Here is a 20,147-nt window from a genome sequence, read left to right as displayed (position 1 = left end):
TTCCCAGCATCAACTCTGTGCAAGATGCTCCTCTAAGAATATCTATTTTTACATCCATGAATTTATAATTTATACCTGGTGTGTGCACACGACGTGCAGTGCTGTGCTTGGAAGCCTCTCCGTGCCAGCACAGGGAGGTTGACCAGGGGACTACGGTGTCACTTTGCCCTTAGGGGACAGCCGGTGGCCTCCACTGTGGCCTGGGATTGATTCTTCCAGTCAAACTAAATTCACAGGGCTAGAGATTGCTAATTTATAGACTCTTTCTGCGGGTTACCCTGTGAGTCATGCATAACTTTTCAGGAACTCTCTGATTCTCGATGCCTCCTAACTAGACATAAGGGTTTTGCAGAACAGGGTGCAGCAGTGACCTGCAAACGTGAAGGGACACACGGCAGGGTGCAGAGGAACGTGGCCTCGGGGTCAGCGGGCGAGGGAGGCCGAAAGGACGCTGTTTCGTGCTGGACCCCTCTCACCCTGATCGGGCAGCTTCCAGAACCCCTCCCAGTTTGACACGACGAGCCCTGTGTGTTGTCGTGAAGTTCAGGCTGAGCTCCTGGCCCAGCAGACGGAGGGGCCGATGGAGGCGGTCACTCGCCAAGACCTGCTTTGGAGGTCCCCGCCCCAGGCACAGACTCACCCGGGACGGCCTCCAGCCAGACCCCAGGATTCTGCTGGTGTCATTCCTCAATCGACTAGGGATGCAGATAGTGTTGATGTTTTTTTCACGTCCCCATGGACCTCTGTCCCTTTTTCAAGAAAATAATTGTCTCACCACATCTGTTACATGTAACAGCAGTGTGCGTATAAAATAGTATATCCTCCTTACCTATTTTTGTTTTTCTTCTCACCCAAGCAGCAGATAAAGCTTTGGGTGAGCTGAATGTAGCAGAAGGTGGGGAGAGCTATACTGCAGGTTTCATAGCCAACCTGGGGCCTAACCAGGAACTGCCATGCTCGTCTGTGTAAAGGCAGATGGTGACTCCCACCAGCCGTCACCGGTGGGCTTTGGGAACGCAGCCTGTCCACACTGGGGGCTTGTCTTCCAACTTCTCTGCTTCCCAGTCCCTGTGCTGTCCTCGGAGGGTTCTTTCTGGGCCCCAGTTGCCGTGACAAGCTGTCACCTCACGTTTCCCACAGCTGTTTGTGTGTCCGGCCTTACCTGGTGGCAGCTGCAGGCCCGCAGTTATGACTGGGTTTCCCATGGTGGAGGATGTCCTGTGCTGTCATCCCTACGTCCACCCAAGTCTCCCCTTTCTCCTCCTGCATCCTAGTGGTTGGACCCACCAGGCCTTTCTAGAGCCCTCTACCCGCCCCCGCGCTGCCTTGGTGTGGCCCTGACTCACCTGCACACTCTGTGGTCCTGGGTCTGTTATGTGCATCTTTCCCACTTGATTTCTGAGCCAGACTGAACACAGGCACTGGGTCTTGGACATCTTTCCCCAAATTTAATACAGGAGCTGGCCTGGAAAATTCACAGCCTCCATTTGGTGACTGTGGATAAGACGTCCCATCTTCTGATGACATAGAGTTTCCCAAACTTATTTAGCTCTGAATTTTAAAATTACGTATAACTTGTCCTCTTCCTTTTGGATGTCTGATGAATTTTAAAGCAGAATGTTTCCCAGCACTTTGGAGTGGCATTCCTTGTGTTCACGTGAATTCCGTGAACCCTCTTGACGTGAGACTGTGGTGTTTTTACAGATGCCTGCTCTGTGCCTATTTCCGAGATCATCACCGTTGAAGAAACAGACATTAATGGGAAACACTACACCAGTGGAAAATGGCAGAAAATGGAAAAGCCTTATGCTTTCACAGGTAATGTGGCCTGAATGTTCCTCAGTAATTCCATGCAGGTTACATGAAAGGGAACTTTTTTTGTCACTTGTTTAACAAACTCATTGTGTCCTTGGTTTATCTTTATAGAAAGGTCCTTGTATCATTTTTTCCAAGCTCTACTTTTATTTATTTTTTATTTATTTTGGGCTGTGTTGGGTCTTCGTTGCTGCGCTCGGGCTTTCTCTAGTTGTGGCGAGCGGGGGCTACTCTTTGTTGCGGTGCGCGGGCTTCTCCTTGCGGTGGCTTCTCTTGTTGTGGAGCATGGGCTCTAGGCGCGTGGGCTTCAGTAGTTGCGGCATGTGGGCTCAGTAGTTGTGGCTCACGGGCTCTAGAGCGCAGGCTCAGTAGTCGTGGCGCACGGGCTTAGCTGCTCCGCGGCATGTGGGATCTTCCCGGACCAGGGCTGGAACCCGTGTCCCCTGCATTGGCAGGCGGATTCTTAACCACCGCGCCACCAGGGAAGTCCCAAGCTCTACTTTTAATATTCATTTTTTTCTTATTTTTTATTGTTTTTTTTATATGGGTTAAAAGAACTGAGAATTAGGATCTTTTCCCTAATATACCTTGGAAGTTACTAGTCAGAAGAAAAGGGGACCATTGGGGTGCTTTGAGTGTGAACCTGGGGTCAGTGTGAGGGAAGCGCGTTCCCCGGTCTGCAGGGCCGCGAGCTCACGGCGTGTGTTCTCTGTGCAGTGCATCGTGTGAGGAGGGCCCGGCGGCACCGCTGGAGGTGGGCGCAGGTGACCTTCTGGTGTCCTGAGGAGCAGCTGTGCCACCTGTGGTTGCAGACCCTCAGGGAGCTACTGGAGAAGCTGAGTACGTGCGTGGTTTGTATTCGGCCCAGCTCCCTGTAACCAAGGCGGATGTGATGGGTCGCTGTGGCTTTTGAACGCTTTACTGCTTAGAGGACCACGTAGTGTGGTGCCCAGAGCCTGGCCCCCAGGGCCTGGCACCTTCACTTACAGCCGCGAGGCTCGGGGCAGGCCCCTTGGCTCTCTGGGCCTGGGTTTCTTTTCCTGGAAAATGGGGTGATAATGCCTGCACTCGCAGTGAATGGAGGATTAAACCAGGTGCCTGGGGAAGGCACCTCTGTCCCCCTGGGGTGTGTCTGAACGTCTGAGCTGTGAGTTATTGGTGTGCAGCCAGAGTCTGTCTGTCACACTTAACGGTAGGTGTCAACTCATTTTGTATCTGGAACACTATTTCATGTTGTTTGGGTATAATCTTTTTTTTTCTTTAAATTGAAGTATAGTTGATTTACAATGTGGTGTTAATTTCTGCTGTACAGCAAAGTGATTCGGTTATACATATACATATATTCTTTTCCATTATGGTTTATTACAAGATATTGAATATAGTTTCCTGTGCTATACAGCAGGACCTTGTTGTTTATCCATCCTGTATATAGTAGTGCGCCTCTGCTAATCTGTTTGGATATAATCGTAATACACAGTCTTGACAACTCAGTGCAGACTTAAGCCATAGAAAAGAAAGAGCATGTGTTTAGGTTGGTTTTATATCTTTTAAAATTAATTTGGCATCTAGATTAAAAAAAGTGAATTATAATTTGTTTGAGGAAGGTATTTCCCACACAGCAGCTTCAGAGAGACTTCCTGGCTTGGAAAAGCACGTGTTTGGCTTAGCATCTGGGCGGCGGGACTTGGATTCTGCGTTTCGCCATCTGATTCTGTGGGACGGGATGGGGCGTTTGGTCCCCCGCCGTCCGTGCAACCAGTGCGTCCTGACCTTTCCTTCCATCTCGGATCGCTGGCGCTCTGTCCTCTGCTTGTCCGCTGGACTTCTGAACGAGTCTGGCTGGGAGGTTGCCTCAGTTCCTCTACCGCCACCTCCCCCCTCCTCCTGACCCTCCCTCCTCATCCTCACCTGCTCTCTCCCCTCTGTCCTCCGGTTGTTTTCATGAGACTTTGAGTCTTTGGATCAGGATGATTCTGGAGGTTCAAACTCCAAGAGAAAGCCCTCTGAACCTGCCCCCCACTGAATAATGGGACTTTTTTCGCAGAAAAACCTATACAGTCGTGCATCTGCTATAGTCTACTTTTATCTAAAAGTATTCTGTAATTCAGTTTTTTCAGCTGCTCTGTCACTTTGTGTTACTCCTGAATGTTTAACTGAAGTATAACTAGACACAAAGAAGTTCTCACACACTGAGTGCCCTCGGGTAACCCGCACACAGATCAGGAGACAATGCTGCCAGCCCCCTGGAGCCCCAGGGCCCCTGCCATCGCTCCCCAAAGGTGACGATCACCTGACTTCAAACACCTGGGTTCATTTTGTACTCATGCGGTTGGATCCCAGCCGACACTCCCGTGTCTGGCTCTCCGGCAGCTTGTCGTCACGTGCGGGGCGGGTGGCCCGTTCTCTGGGCTGCGTGGTGTTCCAGGGGATGAGTGGCCGGTTATGCAGCCCTTTTACCGTTGATGGCCACTGGATGGCCTCCTGGCGTGGCTGCTGTGAGCAGAGCTGTACTGAACTCGCCCGCACGCGTCTCCTGGTGCACGCGTGGGACTGGACTTGCTGGGCTGGTGGCGTGTTTGAGCCTCAGTGCACGCGGCCACGCTGCCTCCCCAACTGGAGGTCCCGGGGCCACGCCCACCAGCAGGGGACCGGAGCTCTGCTGGTCCCACACCTTAACCACACCTTTAAAATTGTAGTTACTCGGGTGGGTGTTAGCAGTCTTGCATTATGGTTTTGATTGGCATTTCCCTGATAGGAATGCATTTCTCACCTTCACTGGCTCTGTTTATGGGCCATTTGGAGATCCTCTTTTGTGAGGTGTCTGTCCAAGTCTTTTACCCATCTTTCTGTTGGGTTGTCTGTCTGTCTAAATGATGTGTAGAAATTCTTTACATATTGTAGATCTGAATCTTTCACTGGATTTTTGAATTACAGATACCGTCTCCCACTGGATGGCTTGTGTTTTCACTCTCTTCATTCCATTCTTTTGATGGACATTCTTAATATTTATGTAGCTCTGTTTATCTTTTTTAAAAACTCTGTGGCTGGTTTGTGTCCTATTTAGGACAGCTTTTCTGCTCCGAGGCCACGAAGATGGTTTCTTCTCAAAGCTTTGCTCCACCTCTCGCTTTGAGAGCTGCAGAGTCCCTTTGGAAGTGATGTGTGTATGCAGCGTGAAGTAAGCGGTCAAGGTTCACGTTCCTTAAATATAGATATCTGCTTCACCCCGTGCCATCTGTGGGAAAGCTTGTCCTTTCCCCACCGCACTGTGGTGCTATTATTTTGTTTTTTATTTATTTTTTGCTCATATATAGACATTGAATTGGATTTTGTATTTCACCTTGCATCCAATGACCTTGCTAAATTCATTGATTAATTTTAATAGTTTGATGATTCTTTTTGTCAGCTGTGAATAATGACTGTTCTGTTTTTTTCCATCTCAGTTCTTATGCCTTTTTCTTTCTTTTTCTTACCCTCTTGCCCTGGTTTGGACCTCCAGTGCAGCGGGGAGGGTCTTAGTCCTGATCTTGGGGGAAACTTTTCAACATCCCACTGTCGAGAATGATGTTCCTTAGGTTTTTTTGGCCACGCTGCGTGGTATGCGGGGATCGAACCACGTGCCCCCTGCAGTGAGGGCAGAGTCTTAACCACTGGGCCGCCAGGGAAGGCCCAGGTTTTTTTAAGTAAGTTTTTAAAATCCAGATTAAAGAAGTTCCTTTCCAATCCTAGTTTTCTGAGAATTTTAAAAAATCATCATTGGATGTGTAATTTGATAAGTGCTTTTTCTGCATCTATTGAGATGATTGTATGATTTTCTTCTTTTTGAGTTAACGTGTTGAAAAACATTGGTTTCTCCTTGTATTTTGTATAAAAGCCTTTGTATTCCTGGAATAAATCCTACTTGGTAATGATGTATTGCCCTTTTTGTGCATTTCTGGATTTGACTTGATGATATTTTGTTTAGGATTTTCTCACCTAGGCTCAGGGAAGAAATAGACCTGTGAGTTTCCTTTCTGTAAATGTGCTTGTCTGGTTTTGCTGTCAAGCTTACAGTGGTCATGTACACAGAGTTGAGAAGTGCTTCTTTCTTTTCTGTCGTGTGGAAGAATTTTTATAATGTTGAGGCTACTTTTCCCCTTAAATATTTGGAAGCATTAAGTGGTGAAACCATCTGGGGTTTTCTTTGTGGGAAGGCTTTTTATTAATGGCTTCAGTTTCTTTATTAGATATCAGACTATTCAGATTTTCTATTTATTCTGTCACTTTTGGTAAATTGTATTTTTTGAGAAATGTGTCTCTTACGTAAAAATTTACAAATTTATTGGCATAAGTTTAATAAATCCTTTCAGTTTCCTTGTAATATTTGTAGGTTCTGAAATAATGTCCTCTTTCTCATTCCTGATATTGTTAATTTGTGTTTTTTCCCCTTTTCCTTTTTATCAGTTTTATTAGAGACTTATCGATTTTATGAATCTTTTCAAAGAATAGACTTTTGGCTTTGATTTTTCTCTACTGTGTATTACCTTCAATATTTTATTATGAAGATTTTCAAACATACAGAAAAATTGAAAAAATTGTACCGTAGACATTCATACACCCACCACCTACATTCTGCAGTTGTTAACATTTTGCTGGTTTTGCTTTGTCTGTGTCTCTCTGCCCATCCATTAGTTAATGGTACGTTTGCTGTGTTTCCAAGTAAGTGACAGACATCAGGGCATGACCCTTCAGACACTTCAGCACGTGTGTCATGACCTAGAGGTCAGTATTTGTTTTCAGTTCGGAGGTAGAATTTACATACAGTGAAATGGACAAATGGTAAGTGTAAATCAGTGAGTTTTGAAGCATACGTGTACCCGTGTAACCCAGACCCTGTAAGACTTAACATCACCCCAGTTTCCTCGTGACCCTCCCCGGCCAGTCCAGAGACGACCACCAGTCTGATTGTTTCTTTTCGTCATCGTTGCCACATGTTAGTTCTGCCACATAAATGGAATCATGTAAAAGGGCTGTTTTGTGTAATTCTTCCATCTCTCAGCATCATGCTTTTGGTATTTATTCATGTTGGTTAAGTGTATCAGTGGGCTGTTCCTTTTCGTTGCTGAACGATACTCCTTTGGTCACATTCTGTGTATCCAGCCGTCAGTTGGTGGACACCTGGGGGGTCTCCACGTTTTGGCTGCTGTGAATGGCACTGTTGTGAGCGTTCATGTGTGGGATTCTGTGTGGACCCAGGGCTTCGAGTTTCTTGCTACTTTTATTGATTTGTTGGTTAAATTTGGTTTTTAAGTATCAGAATCTACTTGAACCGACCCAAGCAGAAATGTGGAAGTTGCTATAAGAAAACAGGGTGTTTCAGGAGACCTGGGTGTAGGCGGTTAGCCGGGCCTCTGGAAGGGACAGCCTGCCGTCCTTCCGTCTCTCTGTCCATCTCCAGATTGAGCGTTCCCTGTGCCTGTCCGTCTGTCTTTCTCACCCAACGCTCTGTGCTGTATATCTGTTTCTCTCATTTTCTGAAGACTCACTTTCCTTCACATGAAGAATAATGAGGCTCCTGCTTCCAGGATTTACACCCTGTAGGACTGCTCATCAGGAGAGAGCGTCCTTCTCTGCCAGGATTCTGAATCCCCGGGGCTGCCATCCCCCTGGCCGATGTGCAGAGCACCTGCCTGATCTCACAAACTGTGCTTTTCTCTTTTCAGAGATTATGAAACTCTTGAGCACCGTTCTTTACCTTAAAAATGCTTTTTGTCAGATAATACTAAGCAGAGCTCTAGAACCATTGTGGTTTGATTTTGTTCAGTAACACAGTTCTTCATTTTGATCACCTACATTCATTGTGACTTACGCGGTGTTGCTGTTTTGCAGCATCTAGACCAAAGCACTTACTGGTGTTCATCAATCCGTTTGGAGGGAAAGGACAAGGCAAGCGGATCTATGAGAGAAAAGTGGCGCCGTTGTTTACACTGGCCTCCATCACCACCGAGATCATTGGTAAGGCGCAAAGTCTCTGTAGAAGTAAATTTGAGAATGACTCAGATATGGTCACTAGGGAAGATTTTTATTGTATTAAGATTTTTTTTTTTTTGGCCATGCTTCGCAGCTTGCAGGATCTTAGTTCCCCGACTGGGGATTGAACCCGGGCCCCAGCAGTGAATGCGCAGAGTCCTAACCACTGGACCACCAGGGAATTCCCCGTATAAGATTATTTTAACAAACTGAAATGTTGGGGTTTTTGGCATACCAGAATGAGAAGAATACAAAGTAAAGAACGTAGGCTGTTCTAGCCAAGTATTAGCACATAAAGCACTCAGGAAAAACACTAAGGATAAAAGGACAAAGATTATGGGGCTTCCCTCGTGGCGCAGTGGTTGAGAATCTGCCTGCCAATGCAGGGGACACGGGTTCGAGCCCTGGTCTGGGAAGATCCCACATGCCACGGAGCAACTGGGCCCGTGAGCCACAATTACTGAGCCTGCGCGTCTGGAGCCTGTGCTCCGCAACAAGAGAGGCCGTGATAGTGAGAGGCCCGCGCACCGCGATGAAGAGTGGCCCCCGCTTGCCACAACTAGAGAAAGCCCTCGCACAGAAACGAAGACGCAACATAGCCATAAATAAAAATAAATAAATTAAAAAAAAAAAAAAAAAAGGACAAAGATTATGGACAGAAAATTCTTGCAAGAGATACAAGCAATTAGTAAGGCTTAGAAATCATTTCACCAGTAAGTGGTATTTTTAAGAAACACGATGCAATGCCACATTTGCAATACCGAGTTTCAGAGCAAGTTCTAGATGCTGGGAGGGTGTAGGGAGACGGTTTCTCCTTTCAGAGATTTGAGGGTTTTGTGTAAACTTATTAAAGGGCCCCCTGGCAGTGCGGGTCAAGATCCTCAAAAAGGAGGGGGTTTTTGTCCAATCTTACAGTTTTCTAAACTTCCCTGAGAAAACCATCGGCTCTACACAGAGGGCGAGGTACACAGGTGTCCGTTGCCTCATTTTTATAAAAGCAAAACACTGGAAACCACTTATACCCCGGAACAGGAAACATAAAGACAGAATTGTGGTGAATCTGAAGGAATAGTATGTAGCTCTTTAAAATGGTCTTTACAAGGAATTTTTAATGATGAAAAAGGGATTGTGATAAGATGTTGGGAAAACAAGGACACAAAATTGTGTGTACAAGTGAATTTTAAGAGAGTTTTTGTTGGGACTTCCCTGGTGGTCCAGTGGCTAAGACTCCGTGCTCCCAGTGCAGGGGGCCCAGGTTCGATCCCTGCTCAGGGAACTAGATCCCACGTGCTGCAACTAAAGATCCTCATGCCACAAATGAAGATCCTGCACGCGGCAACGAAGATCCCACATGCCGCAACTAAGACCCGGTGCACCCAAATAAAAATATTAATAAATTTTTCTTTTTTAAAAAAAGAGAGTTTCTGTTACAGTGAGTATACAGACTATGGACTAACATTTTCTTTCTTCTACATTTTGGTATATTCTAAAATTTTCCAAGTTCCTTGGATAATAAGGGAAAACTATAAAATAGAAGATGTAATCTCTTCCCAAGAAAGTTATTATTTGTTGGCAATTAAATGCCAAGAATGTGGGGCTTCCCTGGTGGCGCAGTGGTTGAGAATCCGCCTGCCAATGCAGGGGACACAGTTTCGAGCCCTGGTCTGGGAAGATCCCACATGCCGCGGAGCAACTAGGCCCGTGCGCCACAACTAATGAGCCTGTGCTCTAGAGCCCATGAGCCGCAACTACTGAAGCCCACGCGCCTAGAGCCTATGCTCCACAACGAGAGAAGCCACCACAATGAGAAGCCCGTGCACCGCAACGAAGAGTAGCCCCCGCTCGCCGCTACTAGAGAAAGCCTGCGCGCAGCAACGAAGACCCAACACAGCCAAAAATAAATAAATTAATTAATTTTTAAAAAATGCCAAGAATGTGATGTCCTACCCAGTAGAGTGTATTCTGAGAGGTCCTGTTCCCCTGAGGTCAGCATCCTGTCCGTGAAAGGAATTTGGGTAAGATCGAAGGAGGGCTTTCTTACAGGAAACCCTCCTGCAGATTTTATAGGACCTCATTTTAAAAGCATGGTTTACTTGCCTTTCATTTCAAAGAGGATTCACAGACTTGAGTGTAAACTCTAATGTAATATGTTTTTTTCCCACAGTTACTGAGCATGCTAATCATGCCAAGGAGAGTTTATATGAGCTCAACATAGACAAATATGACGGGTAAGTAAGCGTCTTTCATCTGACTAATAAATAGTCAATTCTCATCAAGTTTTACCCATCTGTCTTCATTTTATTCACTCCCTTTCCTTACACCTTTTTTCCTAGTTGTCGAAGTAAAATAAACCTTCTTCTCCTAGAAAATTAGGAAAGGCAGAAAAGTTCAGTCATGTTCTTCTCCTTGGAAAACCACCGTGTAATAGTTTTGTTTTCCTTTTTAGTCTTACCACCTACGTACAGAAATTTTTTCTGTATCGTTTGAAAGTATGTTATAGACATGATCAGCTTTCGTCCCTAAATACTTGTGTGTATTTCCTAAAAGCAAGGATATTCTCTTACAGAACTAAAATGCAGTGATCAAAACCAGGAGATTAACACTGATACGAGTGCCGTGACCCATTTGCTGTCCTTTTCGGACTCTGCCCGCTGTCCCATTACTCCCTAAGGCAGAAGAGCCCTGGATCATACGTTGCCTTCAGACTCAGTGGGTGTGTCTCTGGTCTCCCGTAACCCGGACCAGATCCTCAGCCTTCTCGGTGCGGCTGAATTTTGAGAGAACAGGCCAGTGCCTTTGCAGCATGTCCCTTGGCTCTGGGTCTGTCGGAGGTTTCCTCTCGGTCAGGACCTGCTTGTGCGTTTCTGGCTGCGACAGCACAGAGCGGGTGCTGTGCGCGTCCCCGCAGGAGGCACCGGCCCCGAGTGTGACTCTGCATCTGTGTTGCGTCTGTGCCTGCTGGCATGTCAGCTCCTGGAGAGCCGGCCCCCTCTGCCTTGTGCACAGCTGCCCCCCGCGCCTGGCACAGGGCTGGCGCGCGGCAGGTGCTCGGCGAATGAGCAGACGAGGCTGGGGAAAGGTGGTGAGGATCCCCGGAAAGCTTGTACCTAGATGTCCTGTAGGCTCGGGTGTTTTGGAAAGATAACTTTTGTTTTAATTTATTTATTTTGTTTATTTATTTTTGGCTGCGTTGGGTCTTTGTTGCTGCGCGTGGGCTTTCTCTAGCTGCGGAGAGCGGGGGCTACTCTTCGTTGCGGTGCGCGGGCTTCCTGTTGCGGTGGCTTCTCTTGTTGCAGAGCACGGGCTCTAGGCACGCGGGCTTCAGTAGTTGTGGCACGTGGGCTCGGTAGTTGTGGCTCTTGGGTCTAGAGCGCAGGCTCAGTAGTTGTGGCACGCGGGCTCAGTCGTTGTGGCTCTTGGGTCTAGAGCGCAGGCTTAGTAGTTGTGGCACACGGGCTTAGTTGCTCCTTGGCATGTGGGATCTTCCCGGGCCAGGGCTCGGACCCGTGTCCCCTGCACTGGCAGGCGGATTCTTAACCACTGCGCCACCAGGGAAGCCCCGGAAAGATACTCTTGAAAGCGGCGTGGCAAGTAGCAATGAGGATTGGACCCAGGGAGGCTGGCAGAGGTTATGGGTCTTGGGCAGGAGCCGGCTGGACAGTGGCAGAGGCAGAGGGGCTGCTCTCCAGGACGTGTGGGGGAGAATCGGCTGGTCCCCGTGACCGAGTCCTCACCAAGTGTCATCAGGCAATGAGATGAGCTGAAGCAGGTTTTGGTGTGGGGGATGTCAGTGGAGCTGTGGGCCCCCTCCAGTCGGGTCAGCGTGAAGGCTGGGGGGCAGCCAAGGGCTGGACGCCAAGCTTTGTGACCAGGCGCGGCGGCGTCCTGAGTGTCCCTGTGCCCCATCCCAGGGCCCCAAGAAGGCTCTAGGGTCTCAAGTGGGCGACTGTGCCGCTGGGGACCTCAGGCAGTGTGAAGAGCCTCCCTGGAGGGAAGGGTCAGGGAGGTGGATTAGGGTCACACGGCGGGAGTGGGTCTTGAGTGGGGGAGGGGTGGGGGAAGCATCAGGGAGGGAGGAAGCCACGTGTCACCTGCCCCAGAGGCCGAGTTCCTGGAGACCTTATTCAGGGGCTGGAAGGCAGAGGGGAGAAACCTGTTGAGCTCATGTTTCGTCTGCTTATTTTTCGTCAGCCTCGCCTGCTAGGGAAGGAAGGGGCATTCTCTGCAGCTTGGCCCCAGGCCCTGCCCTTCACCCGGTCCCCCAGGCCCTGCCCTTCTCGACCTGTCAGCGCCTGGCCGTGTGGCTGCGGCGGGCATCAGGAGCCTCTCCCTGCAGGGCTTGGACGCAGACACGGAGGGTCTGACGAGGTCTGCCGCAGGAGCGGGGAGTGAGCTGAGACGGCCGACGGGGCACGGGCACCGCTGCGGCCTGGGGGGCGGCTCGGAGGCCAGCGCAGGAGGGAGCTGGCGGTGCGGGGCGGGTGCTGAGCGCCTGACGCCTGTGCTCCTCCCGCAGCGTCGTCTGTGTGGGCGGAGACGGCATGTTCAGCGAGGTCCTGCACGGCCTGGTGGGCAGGACGCAGAGGGACGCCGGCGTGGACCAGGACCAGCCCCGGGCGGCGCTCGTGCCCAGTCCGCTGAGGATCGGTATCATCCCTGCGGGTACGCGGCCGGGAGGGGTCGCCCTTGGGTCTTCCTGAGGCTCGTCCCTTATTTCAGGCGAGCTCTTCTCTCCGCGCACCTGACACAGGACCGCCGCTGCGTGCGGGAAGGGGTCCTGCCGTGCCCCCCGGACGCCTGCTTCCTGCCAGGCGCTGGGGGCACGGTCCTGGCTCTCGAAGGGATGGCCGTTTGGCAGTGGGGGGGGATGGGGGAGGCGCAGAGCACAGTGCAGGAGAAGGGGAGCGTGGGGAGCAGGCGGTGTCCTGGAAGAAGTGACCGGTACACAGGGCCGGGGGCCGGGCGTCGGGGCGGGAGGCCTCGGGGTGTGAGCGGGACAGGGGCCGGCCGTGCCGTGTCCTGAGGTGGCCGGCTCGGCGTGTTGGTGTCTCCGGGAATCACCCAGCTCTTAGGAGAATCACAGCGTTCAGCCGGCGGGGGGCAGGGTGGGCGGGGTGAAGCCGGGGCTCTGCAGACCACCCAGCGGAAGGAGGCACCCTCCTCACCCTGTGTCTGGGCCACAGCGGCAGGGACCCTGGCAGGTCGGGTTCGGGTGGACATCCGCGTTCTCTGATGGCTCTGAGAATGGTGCTGTCACCCCATTTTCTGGGTGACGATGCCGGGTGCCAGGGTCAGGTTCCAAGGCTGTCCAGAAGGGCGCGGACGGTGGGGCTCGGAGGCCGCTCTGCCCCCCGGGAAGGTCTGTCCTTCCCCACCTGGCCGGGTGCTGTCTGTGTGTTAAGGATGTTCCCCTCAGTGGGTCACGTGTTTTCCAACTTCTCTGCCAGGTTAGGCTTTTGTCCTTGAACCTTGTACATGGTGTGTCTGGACTACGTGAATTTTATTTTTCTACGTTCTAATCTGTGTTTCCTTTATGCCTCTTGTCACCATTTGCCCGTGTGGCTCTGATACCTAAAACCCTGGGCTATTAAAATGGTTGAAGGGCGCCAGAGCTCAGGCCGACGCCGCGCAGCGGGAGTGCGCCCGGCAGACGCCCTGCTTCTCCGCGGCCTGGCATCGACCGGGTCTTGCTGTGGAGCTCAGCAGACACACGGACCCGCGTGGCAGGAGAGGGTCTCCAGCAGTGGGGCAGGGTAGAGGAGGCGCCGCTGGCGTGGGTCTGGGTGAAGGGCTCGGAGGGGCTCCTTCCGGGGGGTCCCAGGAGCCTTCCTGAGAGGTGATGGGTGAGGGACCGGGCGCGGAGTGACACACGCCAAGGGTCCCCTGGGGCAGCGGGCGGCCATGGGAATAGCCGTGCGCTCAGGCGGGGGGCTAGAGGGACTGGGGAAAGGCCCTGGGTCAGGCTCTCGTCTAGAGGGCCGCGCGTGAGACCACCCTCTACATTCCGTTCTAGAGCAGCGGCGGGTGGGCTGCCCAGGTCCCGGGTGGACGCTGGACATCGGGTGTGTGGTTGGCTGTGACTCGAGCACAGTTTCAGTGGCAGAGCCAGCAGGACTTGGTGAATCGGATGGTGCAGCCAGCCCGAGCTCCCCAGCACGAGCCCCCCAGCACCGGGCTGTGGGCGCTGGCCTTGGACCTCAGGGACAGTGTGTCGGGGTTCGGAGCTGGGTGGTCCCGCCTGGGCCTGCTCAGGTCTCAGGAAGGCCGGCACAGCGGGGGTGGGGAGACAGCAGTGCCCAGACTGTGCTTGCAAGGAGAAGGGTGCATGCCCGCTGCCTCTGCCCTGGGCCGGGTGACACAGCTTCCGGGAGGGCCGCCTCCCAGGCGGGGCCTCGAGGAGGGGGAGGTTGCAGGTGGCTCTGGGGCACAGGGGCTGGGGGTCAGGGGGCTCCTGACGCCCGAGATAAACCAGATCTTATGTCTGGAGCTGGCGCTCCCTCTGGGTTAAAGTCTTCACCGCACAGAGATAACTGGGGACTTACGTTGTCCCCAGAGGGGGCAGTGAGCTGTTGGAAGCAGACTGAATGTTAAACAAGCGAGAAGTGGTGTTTTGGGGACGAAGAAGAATCAGACGTTCTCCTGCCCTGAAGCGGCTGTCTGCGGTGCCCGGTGCCCCGGCCGCCAGCCCAAAGCATAGGGGTCTACAGCCCGCAGACGCCCCGTGCTCCGTCCGTCCATTCCCTCGGTGGGTCCTCGTGCGTACATTCTGCTGGCCTCCTGTGGGCCGGCCTCGCTGTGGGCCTTGCGAGGGAACAAGGCGGGGACGCAGGGAGTCCAGGGGGAGAGGCAGGTGATTAGCATGAAACGGAGAGAACAGAGCAGTGGGGCCTGGGGGAGCACGGTCCAGACGGGCGCAGGGGGCCTTTCACGTGTGATCCCACTCAGAGGCCTGAAGGGCAGGGGACAGCGCCCTGCATCTGGGGCACGATGTTCTAGGCAGGAGGAGCGGCACAGGCGATGGCCCCGAGGCAGGAACAGGCTTGGCTGTGGGTGGTGCAGACGTGAGCAGCGTGTGTGAGAGGCAGAGTGGAGGTGGGAGCTGCAGGGAGGCGGGTGGGGAGGTGGCCCGTGAAGGATGCTGAGCAGGGAGGAAGCTGAGCTGAGTACCTTCTTTAAAAATCTGATTTTTCAGCAAAATAACCCCTGAAACCTACTAGAAACTCGGTTCACTTGCGCTATTTGTTGCCCTGAGGACTTGGGTAACAGTGAATGCGTGTCCCCCAGCCCAGGGCAGGCCCCACTGAGCCCTCTGCTTTTTTCTGTAGGGTTCAGGTGGCTGTAGGTTCTGCGCCATCTCACACACTCAGTGGAAGTGTTTGCAGTTAGTTCCTAGTGAATGAACTCGGAAAAGTGTGCCACGTCCAGCCCAGCCCTCTAGAGCCGGCGGTTTGCCCCACGTGCGGCCCAGGACTGACTGACTGACCAGTGGCCTTCAGCCTGTCCCTGTCCTGCCCGCTGTTCCCACACGAGGCGCCTCTCGAGCAGCTTCTATGACAAGATGCTGTCGTTGAGATGGGCCATCAAAAAGGGCCCGTCTTTGTTGTGGCTGTAAAAAGGATGATGCAGCAGGTCAGAAGTGCTGGGGTTTTTTTCCCTACTCGAGACAGATCTCTTTATGAGACTTTCAACTTGATTCTAACATGTGTTTAATAGAGCAGTTAGATTCTAGATAGACCCACAAATAAAGAGGGACTTTAAAGGTCAAAAGGACATGGTGCAAAGTGCAGACCACTCGTTTCTTCATTTTTATTTGAGATCGCTGCTGAATTTCTACTGATTAAAAGATTGCTGAATATACAAGTTATATCTGATAAAATGCAGGGGAGGGGACTTCCCTGGTGGCGCAGTGGATAAGAATCCGCCTGCCAATGCAGGGGACACGGGTTCGAGCCCTGGTCCGGGAAGATCCACATGCCGCGGAGCAACTAAGCCCGTGCGTCACAACTACTGAGCCTGAGCTCTAGAGCCCGCGAGCCACAACTACTGAGCCCGCACGCCACAACTACTGAAGCCTGCATGCCTAGAGCCTGTGTAAACAGTGCGGTAGGCACGTAAGGGGAGCAAGTGGGCTCTGGAAATTCTGGGAAGTTCTAGGGATATGAAGGTGTGCTTCAAGTTAATTTCATGGCTCTTTTGTAGTTTATTTTGTCAGAAATGTTTATACCCGTTATCGGGTACCCTCAATTAGAAAAATAAGGGTGTGGAAGATAGTCTGAAACCATGTAGTTTTCCTTAAATACTGTTAATTCCATTTTAAGAATTAGTCACTCCTTTAATCTTAAATGTTCATTTAAATCGTTTTACTTTTCGGCTCATTTTTGGAATGAGATGTCATTCAAGTCTTCAAGTTAAGATTAACAAAAAAGAAAAATATACATATTAAAAATATATGCATCTGTATGTGTTTATATAAGTTTCCGACCATAAGAAGGCATATGTTAGCTTAAATAGTTAAGAGGCTTCTACTCTGATCTCAAACTGGACCAGATTCTGTTGCTCTAAGAGATGACAAACACTGCCTGCGATCCAGCACGTCTATTTAGAACCATGGACTTTCAGGCTCCACTTAGGCTGAGGGCCTTATAGAATGTTCTGGGGCCTGAGGGCACAGCAGCTGGATCCTGCCTGCGGCCAGAGCTTGTGTGCCTGCTAACAGGATGGTTATTCCCTGATGGGCCTCAACCTGTGTTGGTTGTGTGTCTGAGGCAGCATTTATGGTGCAATTCTGGATCCCGTCAGAGTTTATTTTTGGGAAATCTAGACTAGGGTTTTTGGCTATTCAGCAGACGTGTTAAAATTCAGATCGCTCAGCCCCATCCCAAACCTACTGAGTCAGGATCTCGGGGGTGGAGCGGGGCTCAGAAATCTGTTATAAATAAGCACCCAGGAGATTTTCTGCCCACTCAGGTGGAGAACAGAGACGTTGGTGACGACCCAGTTAGAACCAGGACAGACCGAGGGAGGACCCGTAGTATCACTGCCGTGCCCTCGGGATCCAGGCGCTAGCTGCGTGCTCTGAGGTCGCCTCCACTGTACAGACGGGGGTGTGGGCAGGAGGAGGGAGAGCCCCGGCCGAGCCCGTGGGGGTCAGAGCGGGTCCCGCTGGCCCCTCACGCCTGTCAGCCGGCAGCTGCTGCGCCCTCATGACCCAGGGGTGGGCTGAGGCTCCGGGTCTCTCTCCGCGCACAGGTCTTCTGCGGTGCTTTTTCTGCGGCCTCCACGAGCTGTCCTTGCTTTGCATGCACTTCCCCACTGCGTAGTCCCTTTGGTCTTGAGGTCTGGAGCCCCAGGGCTGCTGCCCGCCTTTGTGGCAGCCAGGAGCGGGGACACCGTGCAGAGCGCTGAGCCTTGCGCCCTGGCACCCCGCTGCCACCGCTGCAGGGACCTCCCAGGGGCCCCGCCCCCCGGACCGGCTCGGGAGGGGTCTCTGAACCCTCTGTGAGGAGCTGGCTGGTTGCTGGTAGTCAAGGTCAATCTCAGTATTCTTGATGAATCAACCTCAGCGACTAACTCTGTAGGCAAACGGAGTTTATTCCTTCTTATTTACTCCAGGGCCATGGAAGAAACGGAAGAGCTTACCACTCATGCACTTGGAAACATGCTAGGATCTTAAGTGATTGTAGTGACATTAAGGACCTTTCCCCCCCTTTAGGGTCGACAGACTGTGTGTGTTACTCAACGGTTGGCACGAACGACGCGGAGACCTCGGCTCTGCACATCGTCGTGGGTGGGTGCCTCTCTCAGCGCCGCACTTGGCTTGCCCCATCCCAGGTCCCCAGGCACACGCGGGTGTCAGTCCGCCTCGCCGTGCGGGTGCCCGTCCGTCTGCCAGCAGGGCCCTGGCTGCCACCCTTCCCTGCCACTTCTCATCCCGTCCAGCTGGGTGACCTTCAGAAACAGAAGCGCTGCTCTGCTCAGAACCCTCTGGTGCCCCCCCAGAGCACTGGGGGTGCCCGGCACCTGCGCCCCGGTGGTTCTCCGTGGCGTCCCCTGCGCTGGCCAGGTGCTCCTCTGCCCCGACACGTCCGCGCCCTCATCTGGAGCCCTGCTGTCAGCCCTCATCCCTGCTCGGGACTTGGCCCCTTGTCGCCCTGCGGGGACAGGCCTCCCCAGTCACCCCCCGCCCTCCCCGCTCCTCTAGAAAGCGCGCCCCTGGGGTCGGAGGCCCCAGGCTGCTGGTAGCGCTGCTCGGAGCTGCCAGGCGCCGTCAGGGCACCCGTGTGGCTCCCTCTGCCCGTCCTTGTCCCTGCTGGCAGTGCTACTCGCGTGTCGGCCACAGTCACAGAGGGCTGTGTTCACAGATGGTACACGTGTGATTTTACATTTGAGAATGCCAGGCGCCTTTTCCTCCTTCCTTTCACTTAGTGGCGTTCAGCGAGCTTCACGGTCACATTGTTTTCCCCTCCTTACGGAACCGCTTTCCAAGCCCGTTTTGGAAATTTGAGTCAAATTTAGTCACTTGGGTCGCGAGCAGGAGGCCGGGCACCCCGGGAGAACAGACCACGGCCTCGACTGCCTTCTGCCTATCTCGCGCTTTAATTCGCGGCTCCATCACGGCCGCTCTGCAGGGGGCAGGCAGAGGGGCGCGGGCTCCACCCTGGCTTCTCTCCGCAGGGGACTCGCTGGCCATGGACGTGTCCTCTGTGCATCACAACAGCACGCTGCTGCGGTACTCGGTGTCCCTGCTGGGCTACGGCTTCTACGGGGACATCATCAAGGACAGCGAGAGGAAGCGGTGGATGGGTCTCGTCAGATACGACTTCTCAGGTAACTCAGAGTAACACGCCGGGAGCTTCCACACACGGCCTCCATCTCGCTCCAGGTGGGGCCTCGTTCACAGACGGAAACCAAGGGGCGCGAGTCTGACGGGTCCGGGGTGCCCAGAGAACCGCTGCCGTCGGTCACAGGCCAGTTCTCACATCTGCTCAGAGCTGGGACGAGGAGGAATGGGGTCGATCCCAGATCATACAAACGAGTGATGGTCTGCACTTTCAGGTCGTGTGCAACACCACCCTTTCAGCCTTCAAATGCGTTTAAATGCAGAAAAAAAGTTTGAAAGGATGTAGGATTCAAAGTTTGACACTTGTTGCTGAGATGAATTCCTTGGCTGTATTTATTTATTTATTTGCAGGGACTTATAGTACTATTTTATTTTATTTTATTTTTTAACATCTTTATTGGAATATAATTGCTTTACACTGTTGTGTTAGTTTCCGCTGTATGACAAAGTGAATCAGCCATATGCATACATATATCCCCATATCTCCTCCCTCTTGCATCTCCCTCCCACCCTCCCTATCCCACCCCTCTGGGTGGTCACAAAGCACGAGCTGATCTCCCTGTGCTATGCGGCTGCTTCCCACTAGCTATCTGTTTTACATTCAGTAGTGTATATATGTCAGTGCTACTCTCTCACTTCACCCCAGCTTACCCATCCCCCTCCCCATGTCCTCAAGTCCATTCTCTACATCTGCGTCTTTATTCCTGTCCTGCCCCTAGGTTCTTCAGGACCTTTTTTTTTTTTAAGATTCCATATATATGTGTTAGCATACGGTATTTGTTTTTCTCTTTCTGACTTAACTCTGTGTGACGGACTCTAGGTCCATCCACCTCACTACAAATAACTCAATTTCATTTCTTTTTATGGCTGAGTAATATTCCATTGTATATATGTGCCACATCTTCTTTATCCATTCATCTGTCGATGGACACTTAGGTTGCTTCCATGTCCTGGCTATTGTAACTAGTGCTGCAGTGAACATTGGGGTACATGACTCTTTTTGAATTATGGTTTTCTCAAGGTATATGCCCAGTAGTGGGCTTGCTGGGTCATATGGTAGTTCTATTTTTAGTTTTTTAAGGAACCTCCATACTGTTTTCCATAGTGGCTTGTATCAATTTACGTTCCCACCAACAGTGCAGGAGGGTTCCCTTTTCTCCACACCCTCTCCAGCATTTATTGTTTGTAGATTTTTTGATGATGGCTTGGCTGTATTTAATGAGTGTCATTTCTCTGGTCACTGCCCTGTATAGGTTACTTTTGGGTAAATTTACAGGCACACCTTTGGAGATATTTAGGGTTCAGTTCCAGACCACCTTAAGAAAGCAAATATCAAAATAAAGCAAGTCACATGAATTTTTTGCATTCCCAGTGCATATAAAAGTTACGTTTAGGCTATAGTGTAGTCTGTTAAGTGTGCAATAGCATTATGTCTAAAAAAAGATACATACCTTAATTTAAAAATACTTCATGGTTAAAAAGT

At 51.6% G+C, this 20,147-nt stretch overlaps 1 protein-coding gene across 4 annotated transcripts in view; it reads left to right on the top strand.

Annotated features, from left to right (window-relative positions):
- Window positions 1-20,147, top strand: part of CERK (ceramide kinase) — a 51,994-nt gene that overhangs the window by 21,751 nt on the left and 10,096 nt on the right. For 3 of the 4 annotated variants that reach the window (XR_009505476.1, XM_059937192.1, XM_059937191.1), the window contains exons 2-8: window positions 1,705-1,818; window positions 2,533-2,655; window positions 7,684-7,809; window positions 9,989-10,052; window positions 12,341-12,486; window positions 17,537-17,611; window positions 18,499-18,651. Coding sequence is in view for 3 of the 4 variants with exons in the window: in XM_059937192.1 (XP_059793175.1) it covers window positions 1,705-1,818; window positions 2,533-2,655; window positions 7,684-7,809; window positions 9,989-10,052; window positions 12,341-12,486; window positions 17,537-17,611; window positions 18,499-18,651 (801 nt within the window). In the remaining variant the exon portion in view is untranslated. The remainder of the gene's footprint in view (window positions 1-1,704; window positions 1,819-2,532; window positions 2,656-7,683; window positions 7,810-9,988; window positions 10,053-12,340; window positions 12,487-17,536; window positions 17,612-18,498; window positions 18,652-20,147) is intronic. The other variant, XM_059937193.1, reaches the window with a different exon arrangement.

Source organism: Balaenoptera ricei, chromosome 10, assembly GCF_028023285.1.
Source record: "Balaenoptera ricei isolate mBalRic1 chromosome 10, mBalRic1.hap2, whole genome shotgun sequence".
Taxonomy (NCBI): domain Eukaryota; kingdom Metazoa; phylum Chordata; class Mammalia; order Artiodactyla; family Balaenopteridae; genus Balaenoptera; species Balaenoptera ricei.
Note: the sequence above shows the minus strand (reverse complement) of the source record. Positions and strands in the feature narration are given on the sequence as shown.